This window comes from Ovis canadensis, chromosome 22, assembly GCF_042477335.2.
Source record: "Ovis canadensis isolate MfBH-ARS-UI-01 breed Bighorn chromosome 22, ARS-UI_OviCan_v2, whole genome shotgun sequence".
Taxonomy (NCBI): Eukaryota; Metazoa; Chordata; class Mammalia; order Artiodactyla; family Bovidae; genus Ovis; species Ovis canadensis.
Genome location: NC_091266.1, coordinates 46,379,319 through 46,403,372, shown reverse-complemented (window position 1 = coordinate 46,403,372; position 24,054 = coordinate 46,379,319). Strand labels below are relative to the sequence as shown.

Genomic DNA, 24,054 nt, shown 5'->3' with positions numbered 1-24,054 from the left:
GGACAGTTACAATGAGTTATAGCAGGGTTTCTAATCCTCACTGAGGGTCAGGATCACCTTACGGAACTTTAGAATTAACACTGACCAAGACTCTATTCCTTAGAGATTTGGATTCAAATTGTCTAGGGAAAGACTCAAGCGGTGTTACATTTTTAAAAGCTCCCTCCCATGGATTTAAACAAGCAGCCAGGATTGGGAATCATATTGCAATTCAACAGAATATTAAACCATATTTTAAAAATCTTTTTTTAGGTGAAGGCAGACCTTTTCTTAAGCAAAACAAAAAGCAGATATTTAAGAAAAATTTGTTTCCAATCATACAACTATAAATAAAAAGCCACATAAAACAGTTAGTCATAAAACCAATTATTTAATTGAAGCTATAAAAGAGGCAATACACTTGATAAAATAATTAGGAAACAATATTTAGCACATTTTAAAAGATTTAAAACAGGAGAACACTTTACAAAAAGTTGTGTGGGAAATAAAATCCTTAAACTATGAATAGAAACGTAACATTACAGAGTATGTTATAAAATACAATGACAGAAATATAAAAGGACTATGTATACTCTAAGCTGAAAACTATTAATAATGACCAGATATTGAGGTTTAAATTTACAGTTCCTGGGTAAAAGGATCACATTACTTTACACATCTTCCAGACCAACGGGCAGTGTTTCCCAACTAACCGTGAGTGGTATCGTCTTCTACGAAGTCTTTGGCCATCTCTGCTGTGATCACATCAATGTGACTAACCTGAAGGATAAGCATTAAAAACAGCATCTGTTAGATGGTAAAGAAACTTATCAGTGTTCCCACTGGATATGGTAATATTTTAAAAATATAGCCAATTACCTATATAAATTGCATATTTCAAGTCAACTGACTCTAAAACATTGACTGATAAAACCCTTATTTTAATGCTGTTTGTTCAACACAGGAGTTTAAAAAATATTCTGCATTTTAATGCTCTGAAGATACAGATAAGTACTCATGTCTAAATATCTGAACTACATTTTTGTTCAGTTTTTATTACTTTGCTATTTCAAAGAATTTTAAGGCTGAAAACACCTGGAAGAGCCATGTGGTCTAACCAAATATAAATCAATGTATGTAAATGTTAAAGACTGTGCATTAAATAAGCACTAAATAGGCTAGAGAGGAGGATAATGTCTCTTAATGCCAATGAAAATAAAACTATGCAATGAATGCCAAAAAAACCCCTGATAAGCTTCATAAACATTTTTAAGTTTTTTTCACAAAGATATCATCCAATAAGCAACAAGTTTCTGAATTTTTTCTCATGACTTAAGTAACAACAAAAAAAGAATTGAACAGATACAATGGATTAAATACCATATGAACTCAAACTTCATGTAAAAAAATTTTACCTTATTTCTGAACTTCACACCATAGAATTTGTCAGCTGACTCAAGCAGTTCAGGCCTAAAAGTAGTTGTAATGAATTGAGCATGTACAGCAAGCTCCATAATCATATCTGTAAAAAGAAAGAGTAATTTAATAAAACCATTTTCTCAGTAGAACTAAAAATTTAAAAAGCAATGATCTTTAATCCTACCTAAAATTTAAAACTGCCTGATTGCATACATCTACAGAAAGCATCAATTTGTTTCTTAAGCTAGGCATAAACCTTTAACACCGATATCTTAGTTACAGAATATAAAAGCAGCATTTCTAACATAGGATTAGAAACAGTATCAGAGCAATGTAAATCTTTCTCATCCAGAGCAACCTTTTCCTGCTACCCACTCCCCCAAAATCTTTTGAACTTACTAAAGATCAGGTATAGATTATTTAAAAACAGAATCAAATCTGTAAATCTGTAAATCAAATCTGAAAAGTTTTAAAAGGAGAGACGTTTGTATAAAAGCTTAACTGGGGTTGGATTTTCAATTGTTTCATGTTTCTGATAGAACTATACTTTGTAGTCTAATATTAAATTTTAAAAACTTTGTTAAAAGAGAAATTATTTTATTGAATAATACCGTGTCTAGTCTCCCCAGATACCTCAGGCAGCAAGAAATATATGATAAAAGAGGCAAGCTATCATTTCTAGTAAGTTACTATGAAGCTATGAAACCAAAACTGTACCTGACACAGCCTTTCTGTGCTGAGCATCCAGAGCCTGGTCAATCTCATCAAACAAGTAAAAAGGAGCAGGGTCACATTTCTGAATGGCAAAAATCAAAGCAAGAGCTACCAAGGATTTCTGTCCACCCGAGAGCTGCTGCATTTCTCTCATTTCACCTTGTTTTCCTGTAAATGACACCTAAGAATATATTTAATTAGAGTTAATATTTCAAAGGGGTAAAATCTCCATCATCTCTTAACATTAAGTTGCATACAGTGTACCAATTTAAGATTTGCAAAATGTTCCACTATGATAATGCTCTCAGGATAATTGAATGTAAAGTTATTTTACCCTAATTCCAACTCCAGTGAACTGGTCAACTGATGGAACACTGCTTTGTGATCCAGAGCCCCTCTCACTTTCACCACTCCCTTCTCCTTCATCCTGAGACTGACTGCCTTCCACATCTCCTTTCTTCATCACCAAAGTAGCTTTGCCACCAGGGACCAACTTCTGGAATACTTCACTAAAGTTTTTGGATACCTTAAAATGAATAATATATAAACAGGTGTCAGATGGAATATGTACTTTTTAAAACAAAGACAAAAATTATTTAAAAGCAATAAAAAAAATTTTTATTTTTTAATCTTAAGAACAAGAATAACAGATTGAATCCTTGTAAGAGTTGTGTATATACTGGATGTCTTTAAGTATCAGAACAATTATCAGTGCAAAAAAAAGCTTTAAAATCTTTACAAATTGAATGATAAACTAAGTATCTGAAGATTTTAGCTTGTGTATTAACTATAAACAGAAACATACCTGTTTGAAAGTTAACTGAATAGCTTCGTATTTTCGAAGTTCAAGTACATTCATCAGTTCCATGATTGATTTGTACCCCCTGTCTAACTCTTCTTGTCGCTTTATTAACTTTTCTTTCTGCTCCGAGAAATTTACAAACTGATCTAAAGCTTTTTTGTTAACATGGCTGTACTTCTTCAATTCTGTGTTGCACTGTTCAAGTTTTCGAAACAACTATAAAGAGGAAAAAAAAAACATATAAATAAACTCACATGTAGGAAAATTTGTAATGAGATTTCATATTTAAAACAAACTAGATTTACCTGTTTGAGGCTCAGTGTCTGGTATTTTTCAAATGCTTCCTGAGGAAGTGACCCAAGTTCTCGGATTTTCTTCATACATTCCTCTTTCTTCTTCAGCAGCATGCCTTGTCGATTTGTCATCTTTTCTAGTTCTTTAGTATCATGGTTTATAGCATCCATGTGTTCTTTTTCCATATTTTTCCAGCGTTCCATACTCTTCTGCAGCTCCTTAATTCCAGCTTCTGTTTTATCGATGGAATTGTCCAAATCTAAAATGGGGGGAAAACCAAGTTAGGCCATAACACTTACTGTATTTTGGCTGAGCCATGCGGCTTGCAGGGTCCTAGTTCCTCAACCAGAGACTGAACCTAGATCCTTGGCATGAAAGCAGGGAGTCCTAACCACTGGATCGCCAGGGAATTCCCCATAACACCTATTTTAAGGTGTTATCTGACCAAAGATTTTAATGGTCAAATCTATCAAAACAAATAGGTTTAAATTTTCCTGTGAAAATTTATGAAAGAATTCAGAATAAAATTGGGAGTGTACACAAGCCATTCATATATAAAGTTTTTATTATTCAATGTTTATAAAAACCTAAAATAATTTTCTTCTCAGCAATTAAGTGTCAACAAACTTGATTCAGCTATTCCATGCTTTTGTCAAGAAACTAATAATGTATAGTCTCTTAAAAACTGCCACAAACATTTCAATAAAATGAAGGTGACAATAATCAACACCCTAAACTGTTCACTAGAACTATTAACGACAAAAACTTCTGGTACATGCTTTGCCTATTTGGGTATGTCATTTTGTAATACACGGTCTTATAAAACAAATAAGCTAAATTTAACTAGATATCAAAAACATTTTTACAAAATAAAAATTCACCTTCTGATCTTGCCATGGTATCTTTCACCCTTTTATTGATGGCTTCAAGTTCTGAGGTTGTAGCAGTGAGAACAGTACCCCCTTCTGTCTCTCTCAGTTCATTGAGTTCCTATAACACAAAAGGAACACAGGAGCATTAAGCCATAAAAATATAAACTTTGTTAGTTTCAAAATGTTATGACTGCCAATGTTTATATAGCTGTTGATATGTTTGAATAAACACTTAAGGAAACCAAAAAACATACTTCAAATAGTTGTAAATACTTAAGGTATCCATTAAGCAGGAAAAAAATGATTAATGACTAAAATATTTCTTAGCATCTGACCACTACTGAGAAAATATTTGTAACTAATATTTACTGAGTACCTAGAATGTGCCAGATCATCACACAAAACATACTGCTATGCTTCTTTTACACAAGAGGAAACTGGAGCTTAGAAATATCAAATGACTTGACCAACACAGCACACTAGGTGGCAGTGTGAGAGCTCCAAGCCAGGGCAGGTAGTCAGACTGCTAGTCTTTCTGTCCCCAGAGTCCATACTCTAAATCAGAGCCTCTCACATAAGCATATTCAAAAGGTTATGCTCATCAAGAAACCACCCAAAGAGAACGTACCTGTTCTACTTGGTCCAAGCGTTTTCTCAAATTCTCATTGAGGTAAGTCTCTACTCGAGTAATAATACCTTCTAATTTAATTCTTTCATTCAGTAGTTGTCTGTTTTCCTAGAAGAAAAAAGAAAAACAAATTGTCTATCTACATAGGGATGCTCATTTCACATACAGGAATGCTGTTAATCTGTTGTTGTCGACATTACTTGTGTTCAAATGAGCTGAAACAAGAGTTTTATACCTTTCCAAAAAGACCTTTATTTTCTTCTCTACTCTTTTATCTATCCAGAAGGCTATTTTTGTGCCTGGTTCTTTTTATAAGGCATACTACCAAAAATATTTTTCTTTTCCTGCTTTTCACTTTCTGAATTTAGTGTTAATTATTTACATCTATATTTAAGAATCAAATGTTAATCAAAACTTTTTAAATATGTAAAGGTGGTCAGATCAATAAATATAGCAAAGCTAACAAGCTCAATTTTACTAGTGACAAACAGGCATTAAATAAGATGAAGGAAAATGAAGATTTCTTATACAATCCTATCATAAGGTTTAGAAAAACTTACTAAAATCTCATTTACTTTAATGGATACTGGAAGTCTCAATCTTATATTTTCTCAATATCTTTTTCACACTCCTTTACTAGCAAGAAAGACACTTTTCACAACAGTTGATTACCAACAAATTTTTTTTTTCTGTCAACTGTACTTGCCTGCTGAAGTTGACGAATTTCATCATTCAGTGCATCTACTCTCTTCTGATCTTCAAGACTAAGTTGAGAAAGCAAATCCGTTCCCAGTTCTGCTTTCAGTGATTCTCTGGTGGACTCCATAGCATGCAAACTTGCCTCCAAACTTTGTAAGCTACGTTGCTATATGACAGATTTTCCATTTATTAGTAATGGTATTAGTCAGTGTATCACTTACAGTAGTGAAATAATGAAGACCATCTATATTTGATATTAAAGTGAGCTTAAATAATATTATCTCAATTAAATATTAGATGCCCATTACATTCGTTAATTAGAACTATGCAGCAACAAGAAAAATGTTTATGATGCAACGTTATGCAGGACGTGTGGAATAAATGCATCATATTCCATGGTCAAACTATATAAAAATTATGCATATTCATAAGAACAGAAAGAAGTTGCTAGAATGTTAAGGTGGTCTAATTGTGGGTATATACACTACATTTTTAACTTTGTTGCTTTAGTATAATTGATGTACAAAATTAGTTGTTTTTGTCAAAACTGCTCGTTTATGAGACCAATGGATATTATCATTTGTAATAGCAGTAACAGCTCACTTTCTAACTCATTTTAATATAATTTGGACAAAATACAGTCAAATAAATCCATAAATAGCATTTATAGACACAAATGGTACCTGGCTGACTATCGGACAATACTTTTATGCCATGGCTCAAAATGCCTACTTGCTTAATGAAGTTGGAAAATATGAATTTGGCCTACAAAAGTAGACTCCTGAGTACTCATGAGTAAAAGTGTGATAAAGATACATGCAGATACCCAAAGTATGGGCCTAAATGAAAATGGAACATACGTGTATGTTATATAACCTACACAATATATAGTCTACCCCAAATCTATATAACTAAATATATTCTTAAAAAAGTGTATTTACAAACCTTGGGCATAAAGGTTTTCTCTGACTGCTGCCTCTTCTCTTTTAACATCTTCATTTCTGATAATATGCTATCTCTAGATGCTTTAAATTTCCTTTGCTGAGTCTCTATTTGCTGCATTTGGTTCATCAGCTGATCAATTTCATTATTAATCCATATACAAGGCTAAGGAAAATTCACTTCAGTGTCTATTAACTTGTATCCCCTTCCTTTTCTTTATCCCTAGATTAAGCTATTTCCCCAAATTTAAGTACCATAACAACGCAGAATTAAATACTATGTCAAGTCTGTTCAGTCATAAAAGAAGCTTTAAACATTTTAACCCACTTCTCTCTCAAAATAACATACAATTTTACCAACTGCTGTACAAAAAATAAAAAAAACCATGGGAAAGTCCTAAAGGAAGCTAAATGATACACATTTTAAAATTTATATATTTTTCATTCAAGTATTTACTATATAAGCCATTATGCCTAAAGCACTATATAAGAGAGTTAGATGTGAAGAGGAGTATTCACGTATTTTCCCAGGCTCTGTGCTCAAAGCTCGCCAAATTTGGGCAGATCTCAAAGTATGCACAGTCAAAGCTAAGACGCTTAATTACCTTCTTCTCTGTGCTCTTGCTTCCAACTGATGACAAAGAAGCTATACACTCACAATTTTTAAAATGCCCAGTCTCAATAAAAATATCCTAATGAAGCAGCAAAAATAATTATTTTCACTGCTTGAGTACCTGTATTGAATATTGTGTGACATAATGCAAGGTATATACACAAAGCACTTTTGCCTTATACCATGGTTATTTTAAGAAAATGGACATGCACAACTGTTGTAGTTGTGAGCCCAACTAGTCACTTTTCACAGAAAATCATTTTTATCTGAAAGAATGGAAAGAACCGTGGTTACTAAGACTTGCATTTTGATGGACATTTCCTCCACTAATACTAAATCTGAAACTCAAGATAATAACCCCTAATAGACATTTTTCAATCCTTATGTATTTAACTTCTGTGTAATATGTGGCATTCCTCATACTGCCCACTTCTTCCATTGAAACCCTATCCTGGTTTTCTTCCTATAATTGTCTGACAAGTCCTCCTCAGCTCCCTTTACAATCTTAAATTTCTGTGTTCCTCAGGTTCTTTTCTCTCAGAAATACACTCATTGCCATTAACTATGTAACAGTTTAAGCAAAGGATATTACAATGGTTTTTAGTTTTCTCCCTGTTTTTGGAAGTTAAATGGACATACTACACAAGCTTAGATAAAAGTCAAAATAAAACACATGGGATATTTCCCCCCACTGTATATGTGAAAATACATCTAACACTCAAAAGATTCTATATTCCAACCAAAACACACTTCCTTCTCTACAGCAACACAAGACAAAAAGATATTTTCAATATTTCTGCGCAGATTTTCATTGAGCTTTGCTTCAAGCTCACCAAGTTCTTCTTCTGCTTTTCTAACATCTTTTTGTAATTCAAGTCTAGACTTCCTTGTATCATAATAGCCTCCAGTCAAAGCACCTCGATGACTAACTTGGTCACCTATTAATAAAACATAAGGAAATTAGTAATTCTGTATAACAACTTCTTTATTCAACAATAAATTGATTAATAATTAAACAACTAGATTAATCTAAAGGTTTTACCTATTTAATAAGAACTTAAAAGAGTTTAAGCCGCCCCGGAAAAAATGTTGTTTTACAATATTAACACTTGCACTTAAAAAATGTAAGTGTCAACATAAGTGCAAGTGTTAATAAAATATAAGGTAAACCTGAATATTTGCCAGCAAGGAGAAAAGTGTTAAAGACTAACAGGAATATGTCAACAAGACACAGAACCTAGCTTGAAATTCCCAATGGCCATAACTGGAAATATGAAAATCAAAAATAATAATGGCAATTTGGTAACACACTGAATAATTTAAAAAATCCATGAATCACAGCAATACATAAAAAGGAAAAAAGGAAGGGGCTTTTCTTTACAGAAAAGTGACAGCTAATAAATATAGAAGCAATCACAGAATTTTAGAATGATCATTTTGAAACCCTCAATGTATTAACCAAGTCAGGCAAGGGTCACCAAAGGATGCTAAGCCCTTAGCAAAAAAACTTTTGGGGGAACCTGATATTCACGTGTCCTTAAAGGATAATCCCACATATCATTTATTACTTACAAAGGGGAAAAGGTACCTTTACAACCAAGATCTGCTAGAGGTCAAACCTGGTATCACTAACAGTGGGACACGCAGTAAGAAGTACACATCACTCATGCCAAGAATGCCTAACCTAACCTAATAAAGAGGAAGCAGTAAGACAAATCCACAACACAAAAGATTTCTGAGAGGGCAGACCGAAGCAGCAAGAAGAACCACAGTCCCACAGTGGCTAAAACGAAAACAACATCACAGAAAGTTAACCAGGATGAGAAAAGCAGAGGGTTTTTGTCCCAGATGAAGTGGCAAGATAAAATCCCAGAAAAACAACCAAATGAAGTGGAGAGAGGCCATCTTCCAGAAGAACTCAGAATGATAGTGAAGATGATCCAGAATCTCAGAAACAGAACAGAGACTAAGATGCAGAAATGTTTATCAGAGACCTAGAAGAACTAAAGAACAAATGAGATGAACAATACACTAGAAGGAGTCAATAGCAGAATAACTGATGCAGAAGAATGGATAAGTGACCTGGAGGACAGGATGTTGGAAATCACTGCTGCAAACAGAATAGGAAGAAGAATGAAAAAAAAACAAAGCAAGAATTTCTGGGGGTGGGAGGAAAACAGGAGAACTGTGCTATACTGAAACTGTTTATGCTTCCCTGTAAACATATAGGGGGGAAAAAAAAAAACCAGAAAATGAGGACAAGTGAACCTATATACCAGAGGTTCTTAACCTTCACTCAAAATAAAATTCAGGAGGTCCACTGCTAAATCTCGTTTTTAATATCTTAAAGAATACATTACTATGTCAAAGAAATACTGTGATAACCATGCCAATTGGTTTCTTTGGTGATCCGAAGTATTTTGTTTAATACATTTAAAAAATTTTTGAGAAAAGGTGCCAGAGGCTTCACCAAACCAAGTCCATGGTGTCAAAAAGGTTAAGAAATTCTACTATGCATTAAATGATTATACTTATGAAACATCAATTAAACATAAAGTGTTAACCTTGTTTAAATTCTGACTTGTATAAACCAACAGGATTTAAAAATGGGAAGTAATTGGACATGAATTTTCAAACACTTTTAAAGGAATTTATTTGTTCAAAGCTAGTAATTACCATTACGAACCTTCCAAGGTAATGCAGTCCATAGTGAAAGCACGGGCCAACTGGGTTGAAACTTCCATACTACGACAAATAAGTGTTTTTCCAAATACATGTTTGAAAGCTTTGTCAAATCTGGGATTGTACCTCAATTTACTTATCATAGGAATAGCATCCTAAAAACAAGTATGTTGTTAGCAAGCAAAGAAATCACAATTAATTCAAATGTGTTATCAGAATTATAAATTATATTTTTCTGAAATACAAATAAACAAAATGCCTTTACATTTCAAACCTGCTGATTTTTATACTGAACAAGTGAGAAAAATAATTCTACTGAAATATCCTGGAAATTGTACTCATGTAAGTCATCCAGGTTTTCAATAGTATAGAGGTTTTCAGAGTACAGTGATAAAGAGCTCAGTGGCTCTGGAGCCAGACTGCTCAAGTTCAGAACTCAGTTCTGCTTCTCAGATGAGTGCTCTGGACAAGTTGCTTAACTTCTGTACTCATCTATAGAACTACAATAACGACAGTAGCTTCCTCATGAAGTTGTTAAGAGTAGGCGAGTTATAAATGTGAAACATTTAGGGTAGCATCTGTCACACAGAAGGAACAAATATAAACTAGTAGTATATTCTCAAAATATTTACATTTTGTTTTCATCTAATAATCTACACACATATAACCTTAGTTAGATACTCAGAAAAATATTTTTTCAGATAGAATTTATTTTTCCTTTTTTCTCTCTCAACTAGCCGAATCGAATTTTTACATTAGGAAATACATCCTACATATAGAAAAAAGCAATAAATACGTTGCTGCTGCTGCCAAGTCGCTTCAGTCGTGTCCGACTCTGTGCGACCCCAGAGACAGCAGCCCACCAGGCTCCTCCGTCCCTGGGATCCTCCAGGCAAGAACACTGGAGTGGGTTGCCATTTCCTTCTCCAATGCATGAAAGTGAAAAGTGAAAGGGAAGTCACTTAGTCATGTGCGACTCTCCGCGACCCCATGGACTGCAGCCTACCAGGCTCCTCTGTCCATGGGATTTTCCAGGCAAGAGTACTAGAGTGGGTTGCCATTGCCTTCTCCGAATAAATATGTTAAGCTTAAATTAATAATTACAAAGCAAACACCAATATAACCACCATGTGGAACAAGAAACAAAACACTACTATAAAGCCCAGAAGTGATGAGTGTAGCCCTCTTCCAATCACAGTGGTTATCTCCAATGGTTACCTGCTGGTGATGGCCACTCCTATAATTTTGTGGTGATCACTTCCTTGCACTTGTAGTCCTATCATCTAAGATTACTTTTGTTCAGGTATTGTAAAGGGAACAGCACTATATGCATTCTTTCGTGACTTGCTTCACTTACATATCACATTTAGGACTCAATTTCTCCTCCTCAAAATTTCAGAGATAGTTTGTAGATGTAAAAGAAAAAGCTAGACCACTTAAATAGCTCATTAAGATTCTCACTGTACCTCTTCAACTGTAGCTCATTCTCCCAGGGTTTTAGCTTTAACCTTAAAAAACAGTGAAATAACTTCTACTACCATCAACATTCTGAAGCCAAACACCTCAAAGCAATTACATTTTTATCAAGGATGATGTCTAGGTAACATTCTCAATCTGTTAAAAAGCATACCAGCTAATAACAAGAGCACGTTATGCTTTCAGAGCCTATCATCTTGCTAGATATTTTAAATCTAATTTATAAGCTGTTTAAAAAAAAGAATATTCAGAAATCTTATTTACTTTAAATACTTCCTCAGGGAATTCTCCAATTATTAAATCTTAATTTCGTCTCCTTGAGTTACACTCTCAGAATATCCTGTACTGATGTATTTTAACACTTGGCACATTTTGCAATGGTTTATGTCACGGCTGTGACCTGTCTTCCTTCCTTTCCTCATCTAGCATTAACTATCCTCTATGGTAAGAAAGGAATGTTTACTTCACAGACCATGTGAACCACAGTGTATAGTGCTTATTGTGCACTAACATGTGCTAAACCAAGAAAAACACTTATTGAAAGACAGACTTTAACACACATCAACTCACATTGGTTTCAGGATAGGCAGTATCCCTTACATCTAACTTGTTAAGAGGCAGGAAAGTAACCTCTCCAGGAAGATTCATTTTATTAAACTCCATCAAAATCTTCGTGCTGACTTCATCTGAATCAACAATGTGATAAAATAACCTACAGGTAAAGAGAATGAGATAGGTCCAAAGTGCTTTAAACATTTATGCAAACAAGTTACTTTTTTCTATGCAATCCAATTTGTATGGGGAGGGCTACTCAGAAAATCCCAATGGAGGGAGAGGAAGTACAAAAAGGAGAAGTTCTAGTTTCTACAACTAGGAACAAACACTGAGCATCAATGTATTTAATTGCAATATTAAACAAAAGAGGATTGGAATATTAAATAAGAGGATATATTTAAACTACAAAAGGTTGTTTCTTAGGTTATTCTTAGTTCCTCTTTTCTTTAAAAACTCAAAACATCAAGCAAAAAAACAAATCTCACCTGTTTCCAGCAGTGACTTCCACACATGTGTAGAAAGCAGGCTCACATTCAAAGTTATTCATCACAATACCATGATAGCCATTTTGAACATGCTGGTTTATTCCTTTTCGACGGAAGTGGTCTAGCACTTTATTTATGCTATCTATTCCATTTAAAATGGCCTATTCAGAAACAAAAAATTGTAAAATATTGCTAATGGCACTCATGCTGATATAAAATGCCCCCATTACTCTATACATTAAAAAAATATACCAAATTGGGAGATCAGGATTGTCATATACACAACTACATATAAAACAGACTACTAATTAAGAACCTACTGTACAGCACAAGGAACTCTACTCAATACTCAGTAATGCCCTGTTTGAAAAAAGAATCTAAAAAAAAGAGTGGATAACTTATAGGTATAACTGATTCACTTTGCGGAACACCTGAAACAAATACAACTCTGTAAATCAACTATATTTCAATAAAAATTTTAAAAAATAAAAAATATACCACAGATTAAATACCTTCTCCAACAATAGGTCAACTCCCTTGAAATATGCCAACTATGTGCAACACCTTGTATTATGGATTCTGTTCCATGAGATTAGCATTAAAAATGGACCCTTCATCTAGAAATCAAAAGTGCTATTTTTAATAGCATGGGTGCTTAAATGATATCCAGTATTTCACATTTATAAGACAAGTTAATTTGCATTCTTCTCTTGAAAGCTAATAAATTCTTATGCAGTAATAACTGACTCAATGCCAACTGAGGTAATGAAAGAACCTACCCACCTTTCCTGTTGCAGCTCTAAGAAGTTGCTGTTTCTTTTCAAGATCTTCTCTTTTAGCAGCAAGTGCCTGCTGTTCTGCATTCTCTTCTCTCCACAAGTAACTAATCAATAAAAAATAGACTGTCTTCAATTTTAAAATTAAGACAATATGCTAACAGTTTACAATTTTGAGGGAAGACTGAAATTAAACTTCTATAGTTAATTTATAATTTAAAGACCATTTAACAGCCAGTAACTAGCATTACTCAACAATATTAAGGCATACTTTAGTCTATACTAACTTTCTTTCACTTTGTAATTCATCTTTCTTATTTTTTACTTCATAGTATTTTCTGTCCAGTTCTTCAACTCGAGCTTTGACTTCATTAAGATCCTGATCCAGTTTCTATGGAAATAAAAATAATTCAAATTTAAAATCTAATTTCATACAAACTAATCCCTAGTAACAGAAAGCAGTTCGGTTGTTACCAGAGGATGGAACAGGCCAAGAAAGGAGGGAGGGAGGAATTACCAAGGGATATGGGAAACATTTTGGGGTGATCAATAGGCTTGTTATCTTAATTGTGGTAATGGTTTAACAAGCACATACATGTATCAAAACAATTAATTTGTTCATTAGTGACCTTACTACTTCTATAATATATACTCTAGAATTTTAGAAGAAAAAAATTTATTAATAAATTCTCAAAACACTGCAGTGTAAACTTTTCACATGGCCCCTCTACACACACACACACACACACACACACACACTAGAACACAAGAGATATAGGAACATACTAAGAAGCAAAAGGCTCTTTTGCGCAATATAATAAGCACTGTAAAATCATCTCTATCCAATATAAAGAAGAGTTCACCCTCACAAGTGGTCATTTTGATACACTTAAATGTGACTGAAATATTGAAAAATAATCTCAAACTTGAAAAAGAATGAATAAAACCTCTCACTGCAAAGTCCTGTTTTAGCACCAAGCTTTTTCAAAACATGCATCTGTTGAGGTTGATATTTCCATGAACTCAAGATAAAAATGCCTTTTAAGGCAGGACTGTAGCTATCTCAACTGAAACTATACTAACAAACTCCCAAATAACTGACTACCTCAATCAATCTGTTTTCCATTCCTGACCAAAGTCCAAAGCACACTGGCCAGTAGTATATTACTCCTGGTCACTTGTCCTACCAGCTGAGCTGTTTATGGTTACAGAATCAGTTCTGTTTGCTCCCTGGTATGTTTTTGTTTTTAGGTGACTGATTACATTAAACATTAGATAAACTGATGATATGAGTACTAGGAAAAGTTGTTCTTTTAAAAAACTGATTTAGTTCTGAACACACTCAAAAACGAGTCACTGGAAATTGAATTAAATGGGCAAAAACCTCTAATATATAATACAAAAGTGCTTATGGTAAGGAAAAGGCAATGGCAACCCACTCTAGTACTCTTGCCTGGAAAATCCCATGGATGGAGGAGCTTGGTAGGCTGCAGTCCATGGCGTCGCTAAGAGTAGGACACGACTGAGTGACTTCACTTTCATTCACTGGAGAAGGAAATGGCAACCCACTCCAGTATTCTTGCCTGGAGAATCCCAGGGACAGAGGAGCCTAGTGGGCTGCTGTCTTTGGGGTCGCACAGAGTCAGACACGACTGAAGCGACTTAGCAGTAGAAGCAGCAGCATATGGTAATAGATAATATGTACTTTATAATGGGCTTCCTAGGTAGCTCAGTAGAAATGGAGTAGCCATCATAGTCAACAAGAGAGTCTGAAAAGCAGTACTTGGATGCAATCTCAAAAACAGAATGATCTCTGTTCGTTTCCAAGGCTGTCCATTCAGTATCACGGTAATCCAAGTCTATGCCCCAACCAGTAATGCTGAAAAAGCTGAAACTGAAGCTGAATGTTTCTGTGAAGACCTATAAGACATTCTAGAACTAACACCCCAAAAAGATGTCCTTTTCATTACTGGGGACTAGAATGTAACAGTAGGAAGTCAAGAAATACCTGGAATAACAGGCAAATTTGGCCTTGGAGTACAGAATGAAGCCGGGCAGAGGCTAATAGAGTTTTGTCAAGAGAACACACTGGTCATAGCAAACATCCTCTTGCAACAATACAAGAGAAGACTCTACACATGGACATCACCAGATGGTCAATACAGAAATCAGGTTACATTCTTTGCAGCCAAAGATGGAGAAGCTCTATACAGTCAGCAAAAACAAGACCAGGAGCTGTGGCCAGATCAGGAACTCTTTATTGCCAAATTCAGACTTAAACTGAAAAAAGTAGGGGAAACCACTAGACCATTCAGGTCTAACCTAAATCAAATCCCTTATGATTATACACTGGAAGTGACAAATAGATTCAAGGGATTAGATCTGATAGAGTGCCTTAAGAACTATGGATGGAGGTTCATGACACTATACAGGAGGCAGGGATCAAGACCATACCCCCAAAAAAAGAAATGAAAAAAGGCAAAATGGCTGTCTGAGGAGGCCTTACAAATAGCTGTGAAAAGAAGAGAAGTGAAAGGCAAAGGAGAAAAGGAAAGATATACCCGTCTGAAGGCAGAGTTCCAAAGAAGACCAAGGAGAGATACGAGAGCCATCCTCAGTGATCAATGCAAAGAAATAGAGAAAAACAATAGAATGGGAAAGACTGGAGATCTCTTCCAGAAAATTAGAGATACCAAGGGAACTTTTCATGCAAGGTGGGCACAATAAAGGACAGAAATGGTATGGACCTAACAGAAGCAGAAGATATTAAGATGAGGTGGCAAGAATACACAGAACTATACAATAAAGGTCTTTACAACCCAGATAATCAGGATGGTGTGATCACTCACCTAGAGCCAGACATCCTGGAGTGTGAACTCAAGTGGGTCTTAGGAAGCATCACTATGAACAAAGCTAGTGGAGGTGATAGAATTCCAGTTGAGCTGTTTCAAATCCTAAAAGATGATGCTGTGAAAGTGCTGCACTGGATATGCCAGCAAGTTTGGAAAACACCAGTGGCGACAGGACTGGAAAAGGTCAGTTTTCATTCCAATCCCAAAGAAAGGCAATGCCAAAGAATGCTCAAACTACCAAACAATTGCACTCATCTCACATGCTGGCCAAGTAATGCTCAAAATTCTCCAAGTGAGGCTTTAACAGTAAGTGAACCATGAACTTCCAGATGTTCAAGCTGGATTTAGAAAAGGCAGAGGAACCAGAGATCAAATTGCCAACATCCACTGGATCACTGAAAAAGCAAGAGAGTTCCAGAAAAACATCTATTTCTGCTTTATTGACTATGCCAAAGCCTTTGACTGTGTGGATCACAACAAACTGGAAAATTCTTAGAGAGATAGGAATACCAGACCACTTGACCTGCCTCCTAAGAAATCTGTACGCAGGTCAAGAAGCAACAGTTAGAACTGGACATGGAACAGACTGGTTCCAAAATGGGAAATGAGTATGTCAAGGCTGTATACTGTCACCCTGCTTATTTAACTTATATGCAGAGTACATCATAAGAAACGCTGGACTGGATGAAGCACAAGCTGGAATCAAGACTGCTGGGAGAAATATCAATAACCTCAGATATGCAGATGACACCACTCTTATGGCAGAAAGTGAAGAGGAACTAAAGAGCCTCTTGATGAAAGTGAAAGAGAGTGAAAAAGTTGGCTTAAAACTCAACATTCAGAAGACTAAGATCGTGGCATCTGGTCTCATCACTTCATGGCAGATGGGGAAACAGTGGCTGACTTTATTTTTGGGGGCTCCAAAATCACTGCAGATGGTGACTGCAGCCATAAATTAAAAGATACTTGTTCCTTGGAAGAAAAGCTATGACCAATCTAGACAGCATATTAAAAAGCAGAGACATTACCTTGCTAACAAAGGTCCGTCTAATCAAAGCTATGGTTTTTCCAGTAGTCATGTATGAATGTGAGAGTTGGACTATAAGCAAAGCTAAGTGCTGAAGAATTGATGCTTTTGAACTGTGGTGTTGGAGAAGACTCTTCAGAGTCCCTTGGACAGCTAGGAAATCCAACCAGTCCATCCTAAAGGAAATCAGTCCTGAATATTCATTGGAAGGACTGATGCTGAAGCTGAAACTCCAACTCTTTGGCCACCTGATGCGTAGAACTGACTCATTTGAAAAGACCCTGATGCTGGGAACTACTAAAGGTGGGAGGAGAAGGGGACGACAGAAGATGAGATGGTTGGATGGCATCACCGACTCAATGGACATGAGTTTGAGGAGCTGGTAATGGACAGGGAGGCCTGGCGTGCTGCACTCCATGGGGTCACAAAGAGTTGGACATGACTGAGCGACTGAACTGAACTAAAATGGTGGCTCAGTGGTAAAGAATCTGCCTATTAAGGCAGGAGACATGGGTTCGATCCCTGGGTGGGGAAGATCCCCTGGAGGAGGAAACGGCAACTGACTCCAGCATTCTTGCCTGAAAAATCCCATGAACAGAGGAGTCTGGTGGGCCGCAGTCCATGGGGTCGCAGGGTTGGACACGACTGAGCACACATGCACGTGTAACAGTAATTCACAACGTCAGGTCACAAAGCCAAGGAAAGACCGAGGAGCTGATGCAGATTAAAGCAGTAACAGAAGCACGACGACTAAATGCAGTATATGACCTTATACTGAATCCTGAATTGTTTTCACCCAACTTTACGGAGAACTGTATTTACACGTGCAGCTCATAACATGAAAGTCCCCTCGGAGTGCCAACCACTACTCATATTCATAAGAAATATCTTGGGTTCTACATCAAGATTGGTATACACTCTAGTGAAGAATGTTGATAAAGAAGGCTATTCAGGTGTCGGGGGTAGGCAGTATATGGGAAATCTCTATACCTTCCTCTCAATTTTGCTGTGAACCCAAAGATGCTCTTTAAAAAATGTCTAAAAATAAAGACTGGTACATAAGCATATACTTATCTTTAAATATTTACATATAAATACATGTAAATATTATACATGAAATGCATATAAGTATACATATTTAAGATTTTATGTTTCCACTGACTTTTCTGATAAACCAACCATACCAACAGTAAAGACCTTGTAAGGTAAAAAGGTTCCTTCTAGGCATGTGTATATAAATAAATACATATATTCTTACCCTACCCCTGTCCTACACACTCCCTTCTCACCACTTCGATCATCTTCCAATCACCTATATATATCTGCAAGTATCAGGTGCTTAAGAGAGCATTTTTCTCTCTTTCTATTTTTAAATAATTTACAATCTTTCTTATTCAAAGTAATGGTTTTATCTTCTACTTCAATTTTTAAGAAAATGCTAACTAAACATGCAGAGTGAATGTTTAATTCATTTAGAAAATGTTATAAAATCAGCAATGTGTTAACAAAATATATTCTGCAGTAAGTTATTACATTGATACAATATTATATTATTATATAAAAATGGAAATATTTTAAATTACTATAGTCATTTTAGATTTGTATGATATCACTTAAAGTTAACTGTAAAGTCCAAGTACATGTTGCTGACTCATAAAAAATATATTTTAAATTTATTTAATCTATATGACACTCACTGACATGGCAAAAAATCTTTAAAAAAAGAACCACCATATGTATATTAAACTGTGCTGGTCTTATCTAATTAAGTATCTGTCTTGTGTATTTTATGATAAACTATTTACAAATAAAACTTAAACAGATAAACCTGCATATGTTCACACTCAAAGATTTCACAAAGCAGCTACAGAAGTTCTTACATTATACTGCTCCAGATTTTTCTCTTTATTTGCCTCAGTGTCCTCCAAATCCTTGTGTATAGCGGCAATCTGTCTTTTCTTGTCGTTAATAGCTTGATCTAAAGACTTGAGTTCCTTTTTAATCCACTTATCCCTTTCTTCTTTTGATGTAAACTGGCTTCCTCGACCCTGCTTTGCATAAAGGTCGGTTCTTTCCTGGGTAGCTTGGGCCAATCTACACAAGATAGAAAAGAATGGATTAAAAAGGAGAACAGGAAATAACCAAGTTTAATTGCAATCAATACCTCAAGAGTACAGAGAGACAATAACCATTTTTGTAATTCCATACAAGAAGGAAAGAAGGAGAATTCCCTGGTGGTCCAGTGTTTAGGACTGTGTGCTCTCACTGCCGAGGGCCTGGGTTTGACAGCCAGGGCACTAAGACCCCACAACCCACATGGGGAAAAAAAAAAGGAATTAAGTATAAAAAGCAACTGTTATCTAATAGTGCTTCTAGGACTAGCTCTATTTAACATTAATTTAACTTCAAAATCACTGTGAAATTCAGGTAAAACAGCCCATCCTCTAAGGATTTAAGGTCCTTCCTGGTCTGGGTTAATCACTAAACCTAGACAAATCTAGCACCCTACCTCAGGATTTTCAAAAATGCTCCAACTATATTTAATTATTTAAACATTTTCAACACCTTACAATGAAAGACATTATAAAAGTTAAAAGGCAAGAGAAAACACATACAACATACAGGACAAATATTAACCCCCAGATAACATAAAACAATACTATTGAACAGTAAGAAAAAATAAAATCAGGAAAAAAATGGACAAAGGATATAAACAGGAATTTCATTAAAATGAACATGAGGCATAAAAACACGATAATGTACTAAATTGTGAAGTCGGCAAACACTGGCAAGTCCAATCTACAGACAGAAACTAAAACGTATAGATGTTAAAAGATGTCCAGTATGAAAAGAAGGTGGCAGAATGAACACACAGCAGGATACAATTTGGGTAAACAAAGTCCAAATTTTAGCTATATTATTATGGGCAAGTTACTGAACTTCCCAGAGCCTTAAATTTGTCAAACTTATAGTAAAGATACTGTGGATCACCTAGGGCTTCTAAATAGGCAATATGCATACACTAATACTGGCCCACAGTACTGGCTGTTACTTTGAAATGGGCATTTAACTTTGCCCTTAATTACTAACTTCCTAACCTATAATTCTTTATATAATAAGGTTCTATAGAGGAACCACACAGAAAATTAGAATTGGTGAAAAAAGTCCCAGACCTAGCAATTCCTCGCTCTTCTTTTTCTTTTACACTGTTGAATTTAGGTTCTGTTTCTGCCAGTTCTTTCTGCTTTTCTTCTATTTTTTCAAGCAGCTTCTGCCTTTCTTTTAATAAGCGTTTCTGTAAATAAAGCAAGATAAGTAAAAATGTAATCTGTTTAAAAACTTTTCTTATTTTTAAATCCAGCATAGGATATTTTCTCATGAAAAGAATTTATGAGAAAACTGATCCTGCAACATAAAACTAATTTTTAAATGTAAGTAACTGAAAGTACTCAGTTGCAACTTGAATGCAAATTAATTTTAATGTGCCAAATTTTTTACAAAAATTCAAGCATGTACCCCTGTCACAGAAAGGACTGTCCTTCAAGCATGCACCCCTGTCACAGAAAGGATTGTCCTCTGCAGTTCCCAATCACCTGAACATTTATGTCTTTCATTTTCAGCATTTTAACTTACCCTCTGTTCACTATTGCCTGCCAATTCATCTTGTAAATCCTTGGCTTTAAGCTCCAATTTAGTTCTCTGCTTAATTTGTTCCTGTCTTTCAGCACTGAGCTGTTCCTTTTCTTCTTTCATAGCTGAAATTTTTGTTTTCAGTTCTCTAACTTGGCGCTCAATATCCTATTCAAAAAGTATCAAATAGAAACAAATTAGACAACTAGAAATACAAAAGCAAAATCAGGACATCATTGGTTTGTCTCTTCTTTTTCTCTTATTTAAACTTTCAGTACTACTCTCTTTCCAATACTCAATCCCAGTGACACCACTACTTGAAGTTACCATTCCATAATTCTGGTACAGAAAGGTTAACTTAGAAGTTAACCTAAGTCTAGTTTATAACCTTACCTCCATCTTATCTCTTGCATCCTGCTGAGCATCTCTTAATTGTCTGGATTTTTCTCCACTTGTCTCTCGCTTAGCAGAAAGCTGGAAAAAAAACCAAGCTATGATTTCCAACCCATTTTGGATTTGTTCAATATTTTATAACATCTAGTAAAAATCTTTAAGTATCTGCTAAAACAAGCATTCACTTAAAAAAAAATTTCCCCCAAAATAACTGTATTGGGTTTAAATAGAAAATGCCTATAGTTTTCAGCATTACCTAAAACAAGTTTTTGTACAAAATGTTAGCAATACTAATTACAAAATACACCTTAAAAAGCCAAGAAAGAAATTCGTGAAACCCTAAAAGTTGTTTTCTTCTCATCCTGGTCTGCCTGACACCACCACCTAATTATATTTCAGATGCAACTACAGCAAGGACCATGTGAGTCATTTTCCTTGGAGTAGACTCAAAGAGTAAATGTGCTGAGTAATAAATTCACTAAGAAGTTTTAACATTTTTGAGGTATGTATTTAAAAATCATTGAAAAGTATAAATACAGTATGAGTTTAATATATTCATAAAAATAAAATTAAACAAGTGGCAAAGGTAAGTATTTTACCTCATCAAGTTTAGCACGAGTCTCGTTAAGTTCCTGATTGTAAATGGTATATTCCAGGGCTCGTCTCATCTTATCCCACTTTTGATACTGAGCTAGTTCTTCCTTTTCTTCCTCTAAGGTATGTAATCTCTCTTCAATGTATTTTAACAACTCATTGATTTTTTCCCGTTTTCCCTCTTAAAAAAAAATGGGAGAAGGATGAAGGAGTTGAATAAAACTTTTAGGCAGTATCAATTCTCAAATATACTGTGTAAAACTTAATCTTAAGCACTTTAGCATTACTTCTTTGACATTAGGTGGTAACCAAATCTAAGATACTAAAATGGCAATTAAAACGCTTTATTATGGAAAGTATGAGAGAATAAACTTATACATGGTGACACTGATTCTTATATTACATGTTACAGGCCTTTGTTTAAGCTTCCTTTGAAAGTTAATGTGCCTCCCCATGACATTAGGGAAAAAAACCACAAAACCCTACTTAATATCACTGGTGTCACTGATTCTCAATTCTTATAACAGCATTATCTATATAGCTGCCATATACTGAACAGTTACTATATTCCAATCATGGTGTGACTTTGCTCCTCTATTCGCCACTACAAACTATTAAAAAGGACTTCACAGATGGGAAAGCTTTGGACCAGAGAGGTCAAATCTCAAGTCTGAATATCAGGCAACTATTATCTAGACTTTGAACGTAAGGGTCTCTGACTCTAAGCCACGAAAGGGCACAGCACTTGAAAGGCAAAGTTGAGTTTCCATAATGAATGTACTAAGGAAGAGTCCAAGTTCAAAGTTTAAGTTTTACATTTACTTGCTTCTGAATAAATTAAAACCTAATGCCAACTGATATTTCAGCATTTTTTTTTCCTGAGGAATACATCCAAATGTGTTATCCTCACTAATAATGAGAAAGACTTTAAAGCAGCTGACCTAGAATGGTACTATTATCTCACAGTAACAATTCTTTATTCAAAGAGACAAACTGTTAGAATTCGCAAACCTTAAACTGCCTAACACTAATTTTCTTTCCAATCAGTCTACAGGCAAATTATTATAAAATATACTCCTGAGAATAGACAACTTCTCTCAAGTATCATAACACAATGAAAAAGCAATACACAGAATAGAAGAAATTAGGCAGAATAACATTTATTTTACCTGTTTCCTTCATTAAAGATATGCTTTCTTCTTTTCGTTCATCATACACTCTAGTACCAGCTACTTCTCTTAACAGTTTTAGTCTCTGAGAATCTGGTGCTGTTGCCATCTGGTTAATCTAAAAATTTTAGAAAAATAATTATTTACAGAGCTAGATTGCTCTTTAGGAACTCTACCTTGAAAGGTATTCACATACCAAGTTTTAAGTATCAGTTCACAATAGGAGAACCGCAATGAACAGAAAAGATCTTACCCTCAAGAAACCTACATTCTAGTGGGGAAAAAAACAGGAAGCATACATACCATTACACTATAACTGCCATGAGGAAAAACAAAACAAAATAAGAAACTGTAGCATTAAGAGTTTGGGTGACGGCAGTGCTCTTATAAAAGACGCAGACAACATGGATGGTTTCTATGAAATGACCTTGAGCAGAAATTGAAACAATACAAAGGGACCTATGCTGCATGCACGCAGGAAGTCTCAGATAATTGCTTTCAAATCAGCCTCCTCTTAAAGAAATTTCTCACAAAGACAGTCTCTTCAAAAATCTCGCTCTTGAAAGTGAAACACATATTCTTGCTAATCCCTTTTTCTTTCCAACACATAGCTAAAAACACCTCCAACATGAAATAAGAAATGGACATTTTAAAAGGATTCTCCCCTAGTCCAAAATAGCACAACAGGTAACTATTAGGACACTGCAGGGTATGTTCTAAGAAAAATAAACTATTTTAGATATATATAGTTAAAATATATGAGGAAATAGTAGAACAATCAGCTCAAGTATATAACTCCTAAAAACTTTAAAAAATACAATTCGATTGAGGGAAAATAACGTAGCATTATGCAGATTTCTGGTAATGTAAGCTTTCTAGTGTGTTATACTAACAGAGTATTAATTTCAGAAAGTAACTTTTTTCAAATGTAATTTTTAGAAAGTTTCTACAATACTCTTAACTTCTACAAACCAAAAATATCTGCAGATCACTAAGAAAACATGATCCACTTAAATAATTCTGCTGAAATACTTTTATCCCACTATGCAATGGATCTGTTTTGCACTTTATGGCCACAAAAAAGGTATTATTAATACAAACTCCAGGGCAAAATAAATCAATGAAAACAGAAGATAGTATGGTCCATTTTCACCCGAATTTAACCATTAGAATGAAATAAAATTCATCATTCAATAAATATAATCAGAAAACAAATTCCATTTAAAAAGATACACATTTTTTACCTTTCCTTGTTTAACAATATAATAAGGATTGCTTCGAGAAAAACCAGCACTTTCAAGGAGATTCATCACATCATTTTTCCTGTTGATAAACAATTAAAAATTTTTTCAAATATATAACAATCTAACAAGAGGCAAAGAATACACTAACCCCTGAGCTAAGGAGCATGAAGAACTACAGAACAGTCATTAAATATCATTCATATCAGCCTC

The 24,054-nt window shown here is 34.9% G+C and overlaps 1 protein-coding gene across 1 annotated transcript in view; it reads right to left on the bottom strand.

Annotated features, from left to right (window-relative positions):
* Positions 1-350: 350 nt before the first annotated feature.
* SMC3 (structural maintenance of chromosomes 3) overlaps positions 351-24,054 on the bottom strand; it is a 38,784-nt gene continuing 15,080 nt past the window's right edge. Inside the window, exons 7-29 of the mRNA XM_069567083.1 lie at positions 23,845-23,923; positions 22,601-22,718; positions 21,437-21,612; positions 20,838-20,918; positions 20,448-20,612; positions 19,988-20,109; positions 18,695-18,908; positions 13,223-13,326; positions 12,943-13,042; positions 12,160-12,320; positions 11,690-11,831; positions 9,648-9,798; positions 7,747-7,899; positions 6,353-6,504; positions 5,415-5,573; positions 4,709-4,816; positions 4,090-4,198; positions 3,220-3,467; positions 2,918-3,130; positions 2,447-2,638; positions 2,116-2,293; positions 1,395-1,501; positions 351-759 (exon numbers count right to left, since the gene is read on the bottom strand). Of these exons, the coding sequence (XP_069423184.1) occupies positions 688-759; positions 1,395-1,501; positions 2,116-2,293; positions 2,447-2,638; positions 2,918-3,130; positions 3,220-3,467; positions 4,090-4,198; positions 4,709-4,816; positions 5,415-5,573; positions 6,353-6,504; positions 7,747-7,899; positions 9,648-9,798; positions 11,690-11,831; positions 12,160-12,320; positions 12,943-13,042; positions 13,223-13,326; positions 18,695-18,908; positions 19,988-20,109; positions 20,448-20,612; positions 20,838-20,918; positions 21,437-21,612; positions 22,601-22,718; positions 23,845-23,923 (3,304 nt within the window). The 3' untranslated portion in view covers positions 351-687. The remainder of the gene's footprint in view (positions 760-1,394; positions 1,502-2,115; positions 2,294-2,446; positions 2,639-2,917; positions 3,131-3,219; positions 3,468-4,089; positions 4,199-4,708; positions 4,817-5,414; positions 5,574-6,352; positions 6,505-7,746; positions 7,900-9,647; positions 9,799-11,689; positions 11,832-12,159; positions 12,321-12,942; positions 13,043-13,222; positions 13,327-18,694; positions 18,909-19,987; positions 20,110-20,447; positions 20,613-20,837; positions 20,919-21,436; positions 21,613-22,600; positions 22,719-23,844; positions 23,924-24,054) is intronic.